Below are 19,195 nucleotides of genomic sequence, written 5' to 3' on the forward strand. Positions count from 1 at the left end.
AGAATATACAGTTTGTACAGTATAAAAACCATTACACCTATGGGATGAACACACTTTACACAAAAACAAACGTGTGTGTGTTATTTTCCACAGCTAGAACACTAACAGGAAGAGTGGGAAGCTCAGCTCAGAGTTGTTGTGTCCATCTGGCTACTGTGAGTGTTGTTTCAGCCTGTGTGTAACCTCTAATCCACCGCCAAGCCATTGTTTCTTTGAGATGTGTGTGTGTGTTTCCTTTGCAAACAGCATGTGGCTTGTACCCAAACATGGCCATGTGAGACCCAAGCGTCAGCCCCCCGTGCCTCCTAATCTCTGCTTTAGTTTTCCAAACCAGTGCGGAAACCCATTTCCAAAAAACTATAAACCCCGCCCTTTCAGCCCTAAATTGGATTTGGAAAAGTAAAAATTGGGGGCTCGTCCGGGATGTTAATATTGCCGAAGTAATGGGTTATGATTGATATGGTTTAATATTGTTGTTTTAAATTAGGAAATGAAAGTACTGTACAGTAAGAGGACAACATGATTTTTGAACTCATCTTTAAAGATTTAAGAGTGTGTTTTACTATGTACTGTAGACCTGGGGTTTCTGCAGAGTTCAGCTTCCACCTTGATCACATTTGCCTGCCTGTACCTTGCTATACATTCTGAAGACTTTGATTACCTGGCCCAGGTGTGTTTCATAAGAGTTGGATCTAAACACTGCAGGAAAGGGCCAGAGTTGAGAATCCCTGATGTGGACATAAAATCATGTCTCAAAAACTTACCTTTGCCAACAACTTATAACCATAAGCTTATTAACCTAGTAGTGCCCACTTTTACTTGTGACAAGGCTTTTTAGGACCGAAAGGGTCAAAGAGAGGCTGGAAAATGGTCAAAAGAAAAGTACAGCTGTTTTGTTGAACAGAACCTTGACTAACATGAAGAGAGAAAATTATAAAGCTGTAAAAGTGATAAATATGACACTTTAATCAGACAAAAAAATGCTTTGCCTTTATGCCACTAGTCCTGATAAATCTAGGAAATGTGTAAAATGAGAGAAAGCTAAATTGTGCCACTAGCTAATTGTTGTTTGCTTTAACATCAGGCTGCTAAACAGCTGTTCCACTGCACATATTGGGTTTAATGCATGGGAAGATGGGCCTCAAATTTAAGGGGCCCAACCCACACATGCAGGACAGCTGCCCCACCCAGGACCCAAATACCCCCATGGGTCACTTCCTTCCCTCTCCTGTCAGACTTTCGTAAACTAAACCACTCAGATTGCTAGCATCCTGACTGTGTTTATTAACCCCAATGTTGAAGCATTTTACAAAGCTCTTAAAGTCTCTTAAAAAGCTAATTTAGAAACCGGTGGTCAGGTTTACAGCATAAACTAAAAAAAAAAAAAAGTAAAATTTACATGTTGTTTTAACAATATTATATTTTAAGATCTTATGAACAAATTCAGAATTCTTGGAAATTAAAACTGTAAAAATTGAGAAACCGTTTATTAAATAGACAGAATGATAGTTTCTCAAAACACGCACCGGGGAGGTCTGGTGTGTGAGGCATGGCTTCCTGTTCTGCCACTGTGCAGGCCTGAGATCAGCAGGAAGTAGGTAATCTTCCCAGAGGAGTGTGAATAGTTTGAGTGAGTCACTCTCTGATTGAGGCTTTTGTGTACTTTGTGACTCATTTGGTCACTAACAGCCATATGATTTTCTGTTCAGACCAGTTTGTGTACAAACAAGAAGGTGAAGTTTAGTGTCATATTTTAGTTTAAAACTTAAACCCTGTAAAGAATGTGATCAGCCAAGTTGATACGTTTATTGGACTTGGTCTTCTTTAAACCCAGATATTGATTGGCTAGAATTAATGTGCTTTTTCGATTGTTGATTTTACACAATTTATGTACTATTTTAAGCTTGTCAGAAATGGTTCAAGTTGGTCATGCAAATTTGCTGCATTTACCAAAAGAAATCTGCTTGGTTTGAAAGTGACTTGTGTAAGTGGAGCTTCATGCGTCACTATACAATTGACAAAGGAACATTGACCTTTTAGCCACAAAATTTCACCACATTTCACTGATAGAACTGCACCTTAAACAATACTCCAATTTTCTGTATTTAAAGGTTGGGTTCATTTAATTGAGCAAAGATATCACAATGTCATATTAATTTGCAGGTCTTAGTTCGCCAATCTTTCATACAAAGTTGAATGGGAAATTTAGCATGAAGTTGTGTATAAATGAAAGTCAATGGAACAAAATATGACCACCCCTTTTAGCTTTGCAGGTGATTGACTGTAAATAAATATGTCTACTGGCAGCCAAATTTTGGAGCTTCACCAGTGGTTGTACAATGCTACAGTCCTGTAGATCTACTTTCCTGCAGAGTTCAGTTCCAGCTCTAGCGAAACACACCTGAACCTGCTCTTCAAGGTTGAGACTAATCTCAAGTGGAAGTCATATCTCCAGGAAATGGTTTAAGCACCCCTAAGCTAAACTGGTCTACTGATTAAGGGACACTGAGATTGTCATTTAGCAACCGCCAGTCTGACGCTCGTGGCCTTGCATGAAAAAATGCAGAGAAGCCAGAATTTCACGTAGCTGCAGTTTGATGGGTTCACTCAGGGTGGAGGAGTGGAGATGACACTGAAGACACCAGTACATCTGTTACTTGATTCACGTACCGCAGTGATTGTGCATTCATAACCTTTAAAGCTCTGTGGTTCAAACTGTAGGTCGAAAGGTTGTGTTGAGTCCAGCATGGGCTTGAGTGGAATGATTTAGGGCAGAATCTTGCATCACAACTTTTGTGTTCCCCCTTATAAGTTTGCCCACAAAACCTTTGTGTTCTGTGAAGGAACTTTGTGTTTACTTGGGCTCAAAATGTTTGTAGGGAAATGTATAGTGAATTTGGGCTTAGAGGGTGATTTCTGATACATTCAGTCTAATGACACTTTAATAACTGATTTAAGTTTTGGTGGGTTCCTGTGAATTCATTATTTTGGTGTAAACATACAAATTTCATTTAAAAAAAATTTGAGTGCATTTTTTTGTTTGTTTTTTGGGGGGAAACTTTGCAAAAGAAAAGCAAAAGCATTGATAAAACTGATTCTTCCCATTCCATGTTTTTCCCATCACCATGTCATTTCCGTCGTTCTTCTCCAACAATGACACCACTGTAGTTAGACATGGCAAAGAAATCTAAATGTGTCTTCTGAGAGACACTTGGGTTTAAATGGGTTTTGGAGTAAAGGGTTGGGACCAGGCTGAAGTGTCCGATGAGCTAAATCACCACTGTGTTCCTAGAATACAAGAAAAACAAGTTCTGGTTTACTTGACCTGAAGAAAAACAGGTTTTCTTCTTCAGTGTGTTTAATGTGAACATTTTGTTTTCATTCTTGTGCAGTCACGTTGAGAAGATCACTACTTGGCATGACCCCAGGAAGACCATGACACCCTCAGTAAACCAGATGGGTCTGCACAATCAAGCCTCCAACAACGGCAACATACAGCAGCGCTCCATGGCCCTCTCTCAACCCAACCTCGGTGAGTGTGAAAGACGTCCCTCCCAGCCGTCCACATTCCCCATTACTCATGAAAACACACATGCTGTCCTGAGCTGTTTTCAATCAGCTATGAAAGAGCTTTGCTACAGGTGCTTGACCTGTGTAACTCCAATGCTCGACGGCCCTTGACATTCACACAGACATCTAATATCAAACCTCTGATGTGGAATTGGAATTAACTTCATGGAGTTTAATAAACGAAAAATAGTTGACCTCAAGCATGCTAAAATGCAGTTCTTTACTTTTGCATTTAGATGTGTGTGTTAATGGTTAGAAATTTTAACAAACTCCTATGGTCTTATACCCACACCATTTTTGCAGCATGCATGCTTTACCAAAAACATAAATTACTCTTATTTAGTGAACTATTTAAAGTCAATAGCCATTGTAGCGGTATCCGAAACCATAGTGGGCATAACTGAGTGCACCACAGCAATGAGTGTTCAACCGATATACTGTACACTCAGTGGATACCAATGTGCACAGTGAGGGTCACATCACATAAATAACCCCATCTCAACGGAAGACTGTACCCACAGTCGCTTCAAATTAATTCCCACATCTCAATAAAGATGGTGTCCACTGTCCACAGTTTCCGAATTCTCAAATTTCTAATTTAAGTGGACTATATTAGTTGAGAATTGTAAATGAGCATTTAGGGAATACTTTTGAAAATTCTAATGCAAAGTCATTTCATCCCAGTCTCATGGCAATTATTAACTTTTTCACATTTTGCCAAATTAGAATTAATTTATGCTATCTCAATTGTGCATTTTCATACAGTTTTTTTTATGCAACAATGAAGGTTAGGTTTAGCCATGAACTTCTTGCTTGTTTCTTCTTCTAAAATTAGTTTTGAATCAATTCTGAAATAAAAAATTTCAGAAACTTAATTTAAAAATGTAAAATTAAAGTGGACTATATTAGTTGAGAATAGTAAATGAGTATATAGGGGAGGATTTTGAAAAGTCCCATGGCAAGTCATTTTGCACTAGTCTCATGGCAATTGATGACAATCATATGAACTCATTTGTACGTTTTTGTATGATTTGTTTACACCCCACAGAGGGTTGGATTTAGGGGCTGACCTTCATACTTATTCTTTTTATAAGAAGAAGTATTTTGGTTTTTCGAATCAAATCGTACAAATTCATTAGTAATCGCAAACTCAAGATGTAGTTGTCTTCTCATGCAGACTCAATGGCTAGCAGCTAGAGAGCACCCATGCACTGTGAGGGTCGCTTCAAATAAATTCCCACATCCCAACAGAGGATGGAGTCCACAGCACTTTCAGCGCACAAAAAAAGCTCTGAATTCAAGTGGATTATATTAGTGGAGTATTGGAAGTAGTGTTGCTTTCGTCAGGCGACGTCACTTCCTCGAGCCTCACTCGCAGCATTATTTAGAAAACGACAACAAACACAAGTTAAGTCTGACACAGAGAAAGGACCGATGTGTGTACTTCTAACATGTTTGGCTGGAAAAATTAATGTTGTAAATTCAAGTCAGAGAGTCTTAAGTGTCTGGAATGGATGTATTCTTGAGTCTACAAAGTAACAATAATATAATAAGATAAATTTGTTTGAAATGGGTTTGGCTAAAATAAATATACTCGACTGTCTATACTGCTAGGTACTTATACTATATTGACTGGGTTAAATAGAATTGCATTACTAAAAAGAGACTAAAATACAATTTTCATTAACTAAAACTAGACTAAATGTCATCAGTTTTCGTCGACTAAAACTAAACGAAAATACCATGGATAATTTTGACTAAAATAAGACTAAAACACTCAGACCTTTAGTTGACTGAAACTTTACTAGACTAAAAAGAGAATGAACGTGACTAAACCTAATAGAAGCTAAAATGACAGCTTCACACAAAGACTAGACTAAAACTAAAATTAAAACAGGCCGCCAAAAACAACATTAATTGTAAGGAATAGTAAATTAATGTAAAGGTGTCGATTTCGAAAAGCCATAGACTCATGGCAGTCATTAGCTACATTTGCTATGTTTTACTGAATTAGTATAAATTTGTACATTTGTATCTGTTTATGCCAAACTGAGTGTTAGGTTTAGGGAGGGACTGGCATGCTTAAGTGTTTTTCAAAAAATTTTATATTTCTGTGCAAATCAAATCATACAAATTCATGCGAATCCGCATAAAATAGGTTTTCACATAAAATCAGGCTGCATTCAGAATATACAGTATTTGAATCTGTTTATTTAGTTTTATGTTATTTTAGGCTCGGTACCATAAAAAAACTAGTTGTTTGAGACCAAGTAACAAAGTGTTTCATTTAGTAATTAAAGTATGTGTATATGACATGAAGGCTATCTTCCATTTCTGTATAGCAGCACGTAGAGCAGTGTGTCTGTTGATCAGAGGCCCTGAATGAGGTTTAACTGGTATTTCTGAGGGGGTCAAATGCTGATTTAATGAAAAAAGCCTCCCCAGCCAGCAGATCTGAAGGCTTTTAAAGCTGTATTAGATTTGTCGTACATGGGGCGTTCTGTATCATGTTTTGCGTGTTGCTTGCTCTGTCCTGTCACACGGGCCGCCACTCTTACTCTGTACTTAAACGATTTCCAAATGTGCGTCTTTGTTTGGCTTTTTTTCTTCCCGAATCCTGATTTGTGATGAAATGGAAAAAAAGGTGTGCCTCAGCTTTGTTGGCAGCCGAGAAACAGATTCCTGTGAAAAGGGAGGGATGGAGGGATGAGAACAAGATGAAAGAGTTTGGAGCGAGAGATATTCCTTCCAGCGCTGCATACAGTAGACGGAAACTATCTCAACATATACAGTTACATACTGTGAAGTTGAGATGGCGTCTCCATTCACAGGAAGTACAGATGTTTAACAAAAACTCAGAACGTTTTCCTTTTTACCTTGTTGTAAATAAAAGCAAATCAAATGCAACGTTTCCTTTTCAGTGTGAAGGTATCACACATGATGAATAGGGAGGAAGCAGTGGTGATAATGTCTCACTGCGCTTGTGTGGAAGTGAATAAAGCTGCTCATCCTGAAATAATGATGTGTGTTTAAGCCAACCTGCTACACTCGTTCAGATGGCTGCGTTTCTGTAAACTCAAACACTTACTTCTCCGGTTTACGATCTTCCAGTGACTCAACCACTCAGGTTTTTTCATATGGCCGTGTCATCCATTTTGGCTCACCGGAAACTAGAAGAAGTTCAACAGACGTATAATAGAAAGCAGTGACTCAGACCCTGTGCCTAAAATCCCACAACTCCTTGTGCTTACTCTGTACCCTGGATGGAGGATTATTATTTTTTTCAGCCTCTAGGAACTTGAGAGGCACCAGATTTCCTGTATTCTTAGTTTAGACCAGCTTGAGCCTTCACCTGTTGTGTGTTCGCAGTGATTCATGGTGGGGCCCCCTTCAAAACTTAGGGATTATGGGTAATTGACACTCTAATGCAGGAGTGCATTATTAGAACAATACAGTTTTGTTGAATGCTTTTCATAGCTTTTATCCCCCCTCACTTACAACAACTAATGCCATATTGCATCACACTCTAGAGTTTTAAAGGCAGCTGAGACTGCTTTTTTTAGCTTAAGAAATTGAGCCCAGTATGTGAACATGAATGTGTCATGATGAAATGCTATTTTTTTATTGTAATAAAACATACAAAATGCATTTCATTCATACAATGACATTAAATATCTTATATAATGAGTTTGTTTTGAATTTCTGAATACAAATTCTATTTAATCTAATTTTAATTAAAATGGAGGCTGTTGTCCTCCAGAAAAAATTCATACGGTCTAGCATGCAAAAAAACAAAAACAAATTTATAATAATTTTTAAACATTAAATTATGTCACCTAGAGGTCTCTAATGATATCAGATTTTTTTTTTTTTTTTATGACAAGGCAATGATAGATAAGATTGAAAAATGTGTCATGTGGTGCAACTCCAGCAGTAACCTTTTTAGTAACTATTATTTAATATAATTTAATTAAAATAATAAAACTTGTTGCCTTGAAAAAAAATATTAAGATATTTTATTAGAATTATAATTAAGATTCAAAACACTATTTATTAATTGTGTACAGAAAATGCAATTTTTTTTTTTCTTGATGGTTGCACCACATGACATTATAAGAAAAAAGAGTTATTAAATGTAAACTTTTCTTGTAAATTGTATAAATGTTTTCACAACTGTATGAATCCATTATGAATACAAACTGGATTTTATCCATTTAGATTTATTTGAATTTATTTTATATTATATTGTGTAAAATTGAATTCTGCTTTATGACTTTGGTTACATCAACTGAAAAGGAAAGTCATTTTGGTAATTACATTTTGATAAAACGATGAATTGCACACAAACCACCAAGCTGTCAGAACAAATGCACATAAATCGAACCTTTGGGGGTACAACAGCTTTAAAACAGATAACTTTTTGCCTTTTTTACCATTAAAAGGTGCATTTTAGTAGTAGCTATATATCCTTAAGATATTACTATGTACCTTTTAGTGTTAAATAAAGCATAAAGTTGTCTCTTTAAGGGTACCTCTTAAAGTGTCATTTTTGCACATTTAAGTAGACCAAAGAGTAGCTCGGTGAATGAATCCCTCTTCTCTGGTCATCACTCTGGGTGGGGGTCAGGCTGCTGGCTGATCTCTAGCTGTTGTACTGTTGCTGAACAGGACAGTTGCCCGAGGGCTGGGAGCAGGCCGTCACCCCTCAGGGAGAAACATACTTCATTGACCACAAAACCCAAAGCACCTCATGGCTGGACCCGCGGGTGGGTGAGTACTGCCTTCTAGCGTTCCTGGAGTCCTATCAACCCTGGAGCTTGATATAATTATATAAATTGTCTACCTCCCACTCCAATCCCACAATCTCATTCCTGATAATTTGACTCGTTTCCCACACTTCCACTAATCTGAACATGCGATGTGATGAAATGGCATGAGGGTGTTGCTCTAGTGCCGTGACTAGCATGTGTCTACTCTGAAGGTGAAATGATCCAGATGATTTGCCATTCATGCTAATACATCTTGTTTGTAATTGTCTGTTTACTAAACTAATCAGTGATCATTTCACTTATAAAAACTTAAAGATCTTTGAGAGTAGGGGTGGGCAATATACCAGTAGACATGGTTAACTGGTAGAAATTGGAAATCTCTATCATGGCTACATGCAGGGTTGCCAGATTTTCACAGCAAAACCCACCCGATTTTTACTCAAAACTAGCCTAAAACTAGCCCAATTATATGCCTTGAATAATTAAATGCACACATGCATGTGTCAAAATGCAAGTTTTCTCATCAACACAGTAACAGCTGAGAATGAAAATGCATTTGTAACAACATATTGGATCCATGCAGCTCTTAAAGGGTAACTCCACCTCAAAATGAAAAATTATTATGTCATTAATTACTTACCCCCATGTTATTCCAACCCGTAAAAGCTTCATTTGTCTTTGGTACACAATTTAAGATATTTTGAATTAATGCCGGGAGGCTTGTGACAGTCCCATAGACTGCCAAGTAAATTACTTCTGTGTTTTTTACCTATATTTACGCTTTGATTTGAAAGAAAACATCGAAACCTTGTGGCGCAGCTGACTCAGAAGAGCATACGCTGCCTGCGTTCAGCTCATAATCTCCAGAGGAGACAAATTGTTGAATAAAGACGTTATTTTTGTTTTCTACTTGTTCAAAAAGCATTATTGTCGCTTCATAATTTTATGGTTGTATCACTGATGGTAGATGGACTATATTGACAGTCAAAAGCCTTCTGGTTTTCATCCAAAATTTTATTGTGTTCCAAAGACGAACAAAGTTTTACAGTTTTTTTGTTTTGTTTTTTGCATGTACAGTTTCGTATTTATTATAATATTTTTTTTTTTGACACCGAAGACAAGAATTATGAAATTTCCATTGTATCAAAAATGATTAGATCATAAAGAACTTTATTAGCTATTCTATAAGCTAGCTATACTGTGATATATTTTGTTACCATGAAATAAAATTACTCATATCGTGAAATAACATTGTGATCAAATCGCCCACCCCTACTTGACAGACATCAACACAACCATGTTGTGGGTATCATGTGGGTATCATCTTTAAAATGGTTGACTGAAAAACTATAAGAGTTGTCTGAATGGTGCACTACTTTTGGTGAATTTTTCAGTGTACACTGACTAGTGCACTCTGTGATGTAACTTTAGTTTGACAATTTGGGGGGCATTGAGTTTCAATCTATTCTGTTTATAATAGTGGAAATTAGTTGCTGTCGTGATATTAGATCTCCACTACATGGTGATCATGGCCAAAATAACTTACCATAACAAAATGATTGCAACATACCCAATGTTTTCTTATTTTCTGTTTTATGATGAGTGCAAAAGGTGCCTACTATGCTGGAGTGTCAACCAGATCATTTGTGTTGGATTACTTACTACACAATTTTTTAATTAGTGTAGTAACATATATCCCAGTTATCGTGAATACCAGTATTCAACACACCTAGTGGACAGAAAGTTCAGTCTCATGTACAATAGTCCATATCTTTTGCTGTCTTTATGAGAAGGTATTTAGATCTTCATCATAAAAAGCACAAGTAAATGTAAGTGGAGCGAGATATGAGCTTCGGTTATGAGCTGTTTTTGGGACAGGATGTTCTTTAATGTCTCCCAGATTTTGGGGCCTGGACATTTTCCTTTGCTTTTTTCCTGTCGTTCTTGCTGACCCTGCTGGACAGCTGATGCCGTTTCTGGGAAATCAATGAAACAAGAAGCTCTTTGTTGGTGTGGCTTTAGCAACTCAATCGACTCCGTCCGATCTCTCTCTCTCTCTCTCCTTCACGAACCCCGTCCGCTGCGCATGTGTTTTCTATCATGGCGGGTGTTGTGACTCTCAGATGTTCGGGGGGGGCTGAAGGCTAGGGTTGAAGCTGTTCACATCTGGACCAGCGGCACACACTGGAATGGATCGTAACCAAGAGTCAGTGCTGCTTCACACCTGTTGGACTGTGTTGAGCTCAGACAGTGAACGCCATGAACTTTGACCTCTAGATGAACGACGTTTAAATGTGAATCTAACTGAACCTCAAAAAACATATTTAGCCTCAGAATCAAACAAAAGATTTTTTTTTTTCTTGGGACCATTAATATTTGCACCAGGACAAAAAAAAAATAATGGATAAGTTTGTGATTTTTGCAGTAATTCACAGTAATTCGTTTTTATACAAAGTGTTTTAACAGAATTTAACAGAAATTAAAATTCTGTTGTTGTCTACTCACCAACAGTGTCTTTGAAACACAATTGAAGATCTTTTGACGAAATCTGAGAGATTTGTGTCGTTCCACTGTAAATCCATTCCACCAAGTTAACAAAGACATGAAAAGCAATCTATGTTAAGGTAGTGATTTAATCCAAGTCTTCTGAATATAATGAACCGATTTTAAACCTTGCTCAACACATATCCACAGAGCACATCAAATATGGTGAACAGAAGTCTGCCAGATTTCAAAGATCTTTATTTGTGTTTCGAGGATGAACGGAGGCCTTATATGTTTAGAATTAAGTGATGGTGAGCAATTGATGACAGTTTTCATGCTTGGGTGAACTAACCCTTGACTTGTCATGGAAAATAATATCACAGTGCAAATGATCTTATTGCTAGTACAAATAGTTGATGACTTCAGTGACAGAAGAGAGATCTGAACTAGCGAAGTCTCCTCTTCATCTGACCATATAAGGCCGTCTTTGCTTCTCCTCAACTGCTCGGTTGCCAAATCCTCCACTCCATCCGTAAAACTGATCCTTTGAAGACCTTTTTGATGTCAGTAAATGTTTGCAAATCTTATAAAGAAAGAAAACTGTGATAGTCCTCGGCTCCTGCCTGGTTATGATTGTGGAGTTTAGTAGAGTTTAGTTGCTGGCTTCTTTACGCGACGCAGATTTGTTTTGTTTTGAGTGATAACACATGAGTTGGTCGTATCTCTTGACATTTTGACCCAGTTTCTCATTTACCACACTTCGATAGCTAATGTGTTGTCTTCCTGTTCACTAGACAGTTGATAGCCTGAACATGTCTATAGCAAGTCTGGAGAATCACTGCATTTAGTCTAACAAGGAAATTGGTTAAGTGCCAGTTTGAAACCGTTCTCTTGTGCATTATGTAACCCTCTCCAACAGAAATCCATTTATAGTAGAACTGCGATACACAGAGGGGGATGGGCTTCAACTTTTTCCGTCCAGTAAGTTTGATTGAGTATTTTGCACGTTTGAGACGATGTGGGTCCCGTGCAGATGTTTAAGACATAGCCTACTTGTAAATTGGGGATCTGAACAAATGTGATTTGCTGAGGAGAGGTGTGTTCGTGCTAATGACATTACTCATTTGCTCAGACATAATTTAGGTCTGGCAGACATTAAAACCTGAAAGACCTGAAAGTTACAGAGACTTGGGTATGTGCTCTTTTGACTCTTTTGACCAGTACTTTTACATTAATACATTTGGCAGACACGTTTATCTTAAGTGACTTTGCATTCGTACGAACAAGTGGAGCTTTTTTTCTTTTATATTGTATTTTCTTAAAATTCTTAAATCTATTAAGCTAGAAATGCCATATAAACCAATCAGCAAACACATACTGTAGCATCACAGCAAGAAAACACCAATTTCCTTGGTTTCCTGATTACCTGATTACATAATAAGAGTCTTTTTAATTTGTTTGTTTTAAACCATACTGTAAATCTCTAAAACATTGGGCTCCTGTTCATGAATCTATGTACGACAGCGTAATAAATTTAAGCTCAATAAAATAATTTATATATTCTATGATTTTTCTTTTTCATAAACTGAGTGCACTTTAAAAAATTAAAGGCTCCAAAATGGTGTTTTCACAGCGATGCCATTGAAGAACCAACTTTTTAGTGGAGCGTTCTTAAAAGAACCATTTTCATAATCTAAACAACCTTTTTCTCCTATAAATTATCTTTTCTGCTATAGAAAGGTTCAATGGATGTTAAAGGTGTGTCATGGGGCCGTCAATAACTTTTATTTCTAAGAGTGTATATTGGACAATGTCTATCATAAATTGTAACAAATGTAATTTTCACTGTTTGGTTTGCACCAAATAGAACAGAATACAAACTAAGTCTTAAGGTTGTTAAATCCTTTCCAGTCTGATCATTGGCCATGGACATGGTATGAGTTTTTATGTATTTAAATAAACTGCACAATAATGAATCCAAGAGCAGTACAAGCTGCTGGCGTGATCCAGAGAGCAGAAAGACTGTGCTTTGTTTGTGCAGTATCTCACGACTCTTTCAGCCCACATCTGGCTTTTACAGGAATGTTTTGTCCATGTGAAAGTGGTTTACCCGACAGATAAACACCCCGCACACACAGATACACACACACACATGCTCCGTATGGCCAGGAGTCGCCAGCACTCTTCACTCAGTTCATTTCTTCCTGTGTGCGGTGAGAAGATTATCATCACCAGACTGGTTGAGTTTGAACTGAAGTAACGCATGTGAATCTTATTGTGCTCTCATATCAGTTGTGAAACTCTGCCTGCGTCCTTGAAGCAAACATTGTTTCTTATCGGTCTGTTCCTCTGAGAACATCAGACGTTCTTTACACCGAAACAGAACAGCTTTTCACAAGCCAGAGATAAATGAAATCACAGTAGAATACAGAAATGAATCGTAAAAACATTTACAAAAATGTTCATTTTTAGCTGAACTTAATGTAATCTAAAAGAGGCCCACCCTAGTGTTCAACAGTGTGAACTAAACATCTACCTGGACGTTAGCCAATCACAACAGAGCATACTGAAATCTGAGAGAGACACTACAGTTCACATGTTTGGTGTCAGTAAGATAATTTTTTTAAAGAAATTAATGTTTAATTAAGCCTAACCCTAACCCTAACTGATCAAAATTCATAGTTAAGGCTTTTACATTAAAAATCTATTTAAAAAAAAACGGAGACTTTCGAAAGTGTCCGTATTAGTTAAAAAAAACTCTGCAATCGCGTTTCACTGGAAACAGAACAAAACGGAGATATATGAAAATGACAGCTCTGCGTATCCCAAGACGTCATTACAGGAATATAGTATGTTTATCTTCAAATAGAAATCACTTGTTTTATGTAATGTAAATTAATAAATAAAAAAATAAAAATAAATGTGAGCTTAAAGGCCTGTTCACACCAAGGACGATAACTATTAGGGCTAGGACAATAAATCGATGCATCGCAAATCGAGAAATGATTCTGCATGGATCCAGAGATTTTCATAAGTCATCGCGATTCTCTCTGGAATCGATTCTGAGTTTAGTTTTTGACAGCAGATGGCACTGCGTGCTTTAGAAATAGCTGTATTCTGCTTTCTTCCAGTTCCTTACACATGCACCACTTGAACCTAAAATAATCATTCGTAAAGTTCGAAAAGGTTGAAGCGAATTACAAGGATGTTTACATTAATCTCGCAACATAAAAGCATAGAAGTCGATGTGCAAGTACATTTAAACTGTTACATTACTTAGCCGAACGCACAAACGCACTTCTTCGCGTGGTTAAAAACTAGGCTAGAGTGCCATCTGCTGTTAAAAACTAAACTCAGAATCTATTCCAGAGAGAATCATGATGCATTACGAAAATCACAGAATCGTTTCATGAATCACAATGCATCGATTTATTGTCCCAACACTAATAACTATAAAGATAATGCAAAATATATAGTTCCAAAAATCGTTCTCAGTATTAAAGAATAGCTACAGTCCACACAACAGCTATAATGATAAAGACACAGAGAAACAATATCGTTGGAATCACTTTCAGAACAAATTTTTTCCAGTTGATTAACAATACAAACATTGACAGCCATTACAATCCATCCTGCTACAACGAGCTCAAGAATTTAAAGCGGCAGATGAGCGTGCACTTATAATAAACAGACGATATTGGTGCATTTGGACACTAATATAGTTATCTTTACAGCTATCATTCTTGGTGTGAATGGGGATTAAGAGCTCAGTCTTACCAACCCCAAAACTTTTGAACAGTAGTGCTATGAACAAAAGCATCCAGTATAATTATTTAGCTCAGATAGAAGAAAGAAATTTGTCACGAACACTAAAATCTGACTCGTCTTTTGTACAGCTAACATTAAAAGTGGACTAACTTGATTTGCCTGTTGTCGGTGGCCACACTAAAGCCATTTTAAGGCCAGTAATTTCTTCCAGTAGGACTGGGAAGAGGTTTCTTGGTAAACACTTTTCCGTGCTGCGTTCTGGCCAGCTGTAATTGAGTCATTGTGTTTGTGTGTCGTCTTTGTTTAACCTGTTTTTCCTCAGACAACCAGAAATAAAGACACTTTTCTAAACACTATGATTTGCCATTTTAGCATGAGGATTAGATTTTGGATTAATGAACCTGTCTGGTTTTGTACAGACAGACTTTTATGTATGCGCACATAGCCTGGCTGTTTGCCAAAGAACAACCCATTTAGAGAGAAACAACCTTCTGACTGACGTGGAAAGCAGCCAGTCACAGGAGAAATGACTGGAAATATGTCCTGTAAACTTTAAAATGATTGTCCAACCAAAGTAACAAGTACAACTCTAACTCAGAATGCAAAGTATCTCTCATTGTAGATGTCTGATTCCTAGTAAATGAAACCGGCCAATCAGCTTAGAGCTTGCCGGATGGAGGAAGTTGTTGAATTGAGGCTGTGTCTGAGTGTGTTTGTGGTGTGTTTGTGGCAGTGCTGAGCCAGCAGGCCCATCAGCAGCACCTCCAGCAGCAGACGCAGCCGCAGCAGCAGGTCCCGGTCCAGGTCCAGGTCCAGGGTCCCCAGCAGCAGAGCTCTCAGCCCATGATGACCATGAGCAGCCCCATGAGCGCCCAGCAGCACCAGCAGAAGATGAGACTCCAGCGCATCCAGATGGAGCGAGAACGCATCCAGAGGAGACAGGAGGAGCTCCTCAGACAGGTGAGTGACCGCTGGACAAACAAATATATTCTTTTCATGCTGCTGTTAAGAATCATTTATGTTTCTTGAGTCCTCAAACCCCTATCCAGCAGTTGTTACCAGTATGCTCTTAAAAGGTGATTTTAGGTGAAAATGACGTGACATTCAGCCAAGTATGATGACCCATACTCAGAATTTGTGCTCTGCATTTAACCCATCCAAAGTGAACACACACAGAGCAGTGAACACACACACACACTATGAACACACACCCATAGCAGTGGGCAGCCATTTATGCTGCGGCGCCCGGGGAGCAGTTGGGGGTTCAGTGCCTTGCTCAAGGGCACCTAAGTCGTGGTATTGAAGGTGGAGAGAGAGCTGTTCATGCACTACCCCCACCCACAATTCCTGCCGGCCCGAGACTAGAACCCACAACCCTTCGATTGGGAGTCCAACCCTCTAACCATTACACGACTTCCCCCAGGATTACACATTTCTATTTTTTGACATGTTGTTTCAAACCCATAAAAACACAATATAAGATATTATGGAAGAAAACTGGAAGTCTTGAGGCTGTCCCATAGACGGTCAAGTAAGTTAGACAGTCAAGGTCCAGAAAAGTATGAAAGAACCATCAGAGGTTCAACCGTAACATTATGAAGCTACAAGAAAACTTTTTGTAAGTGAAGAAAACAAAAATAAAGACTTTATTCAACAATTCCCTCCCTCCTCTGTGTCTCTCATCAGCCGCGCTACAAGGATGTGCTGTTTCTAAGTGTATTTAGCTTTGATTTGAAAGAAAACAGTGCATCCTTGTGGCGTGGCTGATACAGAAGAGCATACGCAGCTGTATGGTGATTTGGAGCGACATGTGATTAACATTTTCATTTTGGGGTGGAGTATCCCTTTAACTGAAAAGTGTAACTTTGACAAACATGAGAATAAAGAGTGTATTCGACCGCAGCAGTCGTTTATGAGCACTGTTTATTCATATAAAATATTTAAGCCAAACGTTTTCAAACTTACGGTATACATATATTAATATACGTTTATATATTAAATCTATTTATAAATAATATAAATGATATTAACATAAATACACACATATAGCATATATTTAGAAAATATTTACATTTATGATTAAACGTGATTAATCATTTAACAGCACTAATAAGAAGATGTTTATATTTGATGAAATGTTAGCTTACAACCTAAAGAACCTAAAAGAAAAGAAAAGAAAAGAAAAAAGAAATGCTGCCTTGTCAACTAACTGAGATAAATAAAGCTTAAGTTGCTATACTAAAATAACTCAATCTGAAATTGGCCGACGCTTTAAATAGAAAAGAAAGCTGAGAAAAATTACAAAAGTACAACAAAATGACTAAATTGTAAATTGAAAACTGAAAATGTAAAAAGGAAAAGTAATTCAAACTAATAATAATTAAAACAATATTATTAACATTAGTTGTTGTTGTTTATAATTAAATGTGTGAATGAAATAAGTTTTCCTAAAGAGAGACATGTATTTATGACTTGTAACACAAGAGGCAGTTTTAACCAAACAAGCGTCAGATGTGAAGTCTGACTCCATCTAGTGTTACAGAAGCTATGTTTTTTCCCCTCATCAAGGACATAAATCAAAATTCAGGTTTATAGAGATGATTCCCAGGAGAACACATCGATCCAGTCCAGACAGACCTCACGCAGCTTGTTTATATGAAACATCTCTGACTCTTGGGTGACTCTGTAAACTCAGTTTGTGATGCTCGACGTGTTTTTCTGTGCGAGGAGACATGCTGCTCACATATGTTTGTGGACTAAAGCTGAAAAAAACAACAGCTTAAAAAAAAGAGATGAGTCAGACGTTGGTTTCTGGTTCTGGACGTCTTCCACGCTTTTCTTCTGGACTGAATTCTTGCAGCTGTTTTTGTGAACGCACTCCACCCTGAATCTCGTCTATATATAAACAGACCGAGCTGAAATCTGGAGCGTATCATTTCAGAAAGCCACTGTAAATTATCAGTAAAACTTAGTTGTGAGCAGAAGTTAATTACTTTGTTTTTACAGTTTCAGCTTTATAATCATTTTCAGGGTTTTAGCTTTTATGTTTAATGACGTTTAATAAGTTACTGAACACAAGCATGCATTCATAATGTCACATTTGGTTGCACTTTCTTTTAAGTTGTCCTTGTTCCAGTGTAATTATACGTTAAAGTACTGAGTGATATGCATTAACTACATTTACTTACTATATGGTTAAGTTTTGGCTTAGGGTTACTTGCATTACTTGTAATTATGCATCATTTATTGTTATTATGACAGTAAGTACATGTAACGTGTAACAAGGACACCTTAAATAAATAAAAAAAAGTTTTACTTAAGTTTTTATTTTATTTTATGTTTTAATAATACTAATTATGGTACTTTAGCTTAAACATTGAAACATTTTTGCAATTGTCATCTTATATTTGTTTTATTTTATTTCAGCTAATAAAGAAAAATATTTATATAGGTTTAGGTAACAATAACAACACTGAGATAGTAATAGCAAATATTAATCATTAAAGAAAAAAGAAATACCACATATACAAAATAAAAGACACCCCTTTTTTTATTTCTATTCAATTTAGATAATAGGTATTGAATGAATAACTGTCAAATGATCAATCGCATATTATCACATCCAAAATAATAATGTATATATTTGTATTCATATAATTTATATTAAACATAAGTATATAAAAAAAATAAACATAACCTATTTTTCTTAAGTATATGCATGCATTTGTGTGTATTTACATTATATATACATAATAAATATACATAGTACACACATATATTATGTGAACAAAACTTTTATTTTGGAAGCGACAGTTCTAATATATATATATATATATATATCTCATCACTGCTTGGAAATAAAGTATATATTAGAGTTTATTTGAGCAGCAGCAGTAAAGCAGCAGTGTTATGAGCACAGGTTTATTTCAGTGAGTGAGTGTAAATGTTAGTTCTTCCTCTCTCTGCGAGTGTGTTGGGGTTACAGTGTGTGTGTGTGTTTCTCCAGGAGGTGGCGCTCCGGCAGCTGCCCATGGACTCTGATAATATGGCAGCAAACATCAGCTCTCCACCAATGACGCAGGGCAACATGCCCAACAACAGCTCCGACCCCTTCCTCAACAGGTGAGTCTCTTCTTTACCGGCTCAAAACACTCACAATGAGTTTGACTTGATCTGTCCAGATCTCCCAGAGGGGTCTGTGAGGGTGTGCAGTCGTGTTAAAGGCCTGTGTGTGTGTGTGTGTGTGTGTGTGCAGCGGGCCGTATCACTCGCGGGAGCAGAGCACAGACAGTGGGCTGGGACTGGGCTGCTACAGCATCCCCACCACTCCAGAGGACTTCCTCAACAGCATGGAGGAGATGGACACAGGTACACACCAGATATAAACACACGACAGAGCAGGGCATTAGTGCTGTTTTACCTGTTACAGTATTTTCTGGCTTTATTGTCTGCTTGATTGATTGCACAGACACTGTTGGAAGAGAGCTGAACTGGATGACATCACTGCATCATCTGTTTGTTGTTGTCCTCTTGCATTATCGATAAACTATTGTCCTGTTTGATGCTGTAAAGCTGCTTTGACTCATTCAGTATTGTATAAAGCG

General features: G+C 37.4%; 1 protein-coding gene across 2 annotated transcripts in view; it reads left to right on the forward strand.

Moving 5' to 3' along the window:
• The window catches only part of LOC113039722 (WW domain-containing transcription regulator protein 1), a 44,133-nt gene that overhangs the window by 21,185 nt on the left and 3,753 nt on the right, over positions 1-19,195 (forward strand). The window contains exons 2-5 of one of the 2 annotated variants that reach the window (XM_026197765.1): positions 3,393-3,532; positions 15,325-15,551; positions 18,601-18,713; positions 18,847-18,959. In XM_026197765.1, the coding sequence (XP_026053550.1) occupies positions 3,393-3,532; positions 15,325-15,551; positions 18,601-18,713; positions 18,847-18,959 (593 nt within the window). Of the gene's footprint in view, positions 1-3,392; positions 3,533-15,324; positions 15,552-18,597; positions 18,714-18,846; positions 18,960-19,195 lie in introns of both variants that reach the window. The other variant, XM_026197764.1, reaches the window with a different exon arrangement.

Source organism: Carassius auratus, chromosome 22, assembly GCF_003368295.1.
Source record: "Carassius auratus strain Wakin chromosome 22, ASM336829v1, whole genome shotgun sequence".
Lineage (NCBI taxonomy): Eukaryota > Metazoa > Chordata > Actinopteri > Cypriniformes > Cyprinidae > Carassius > Carassius auratus.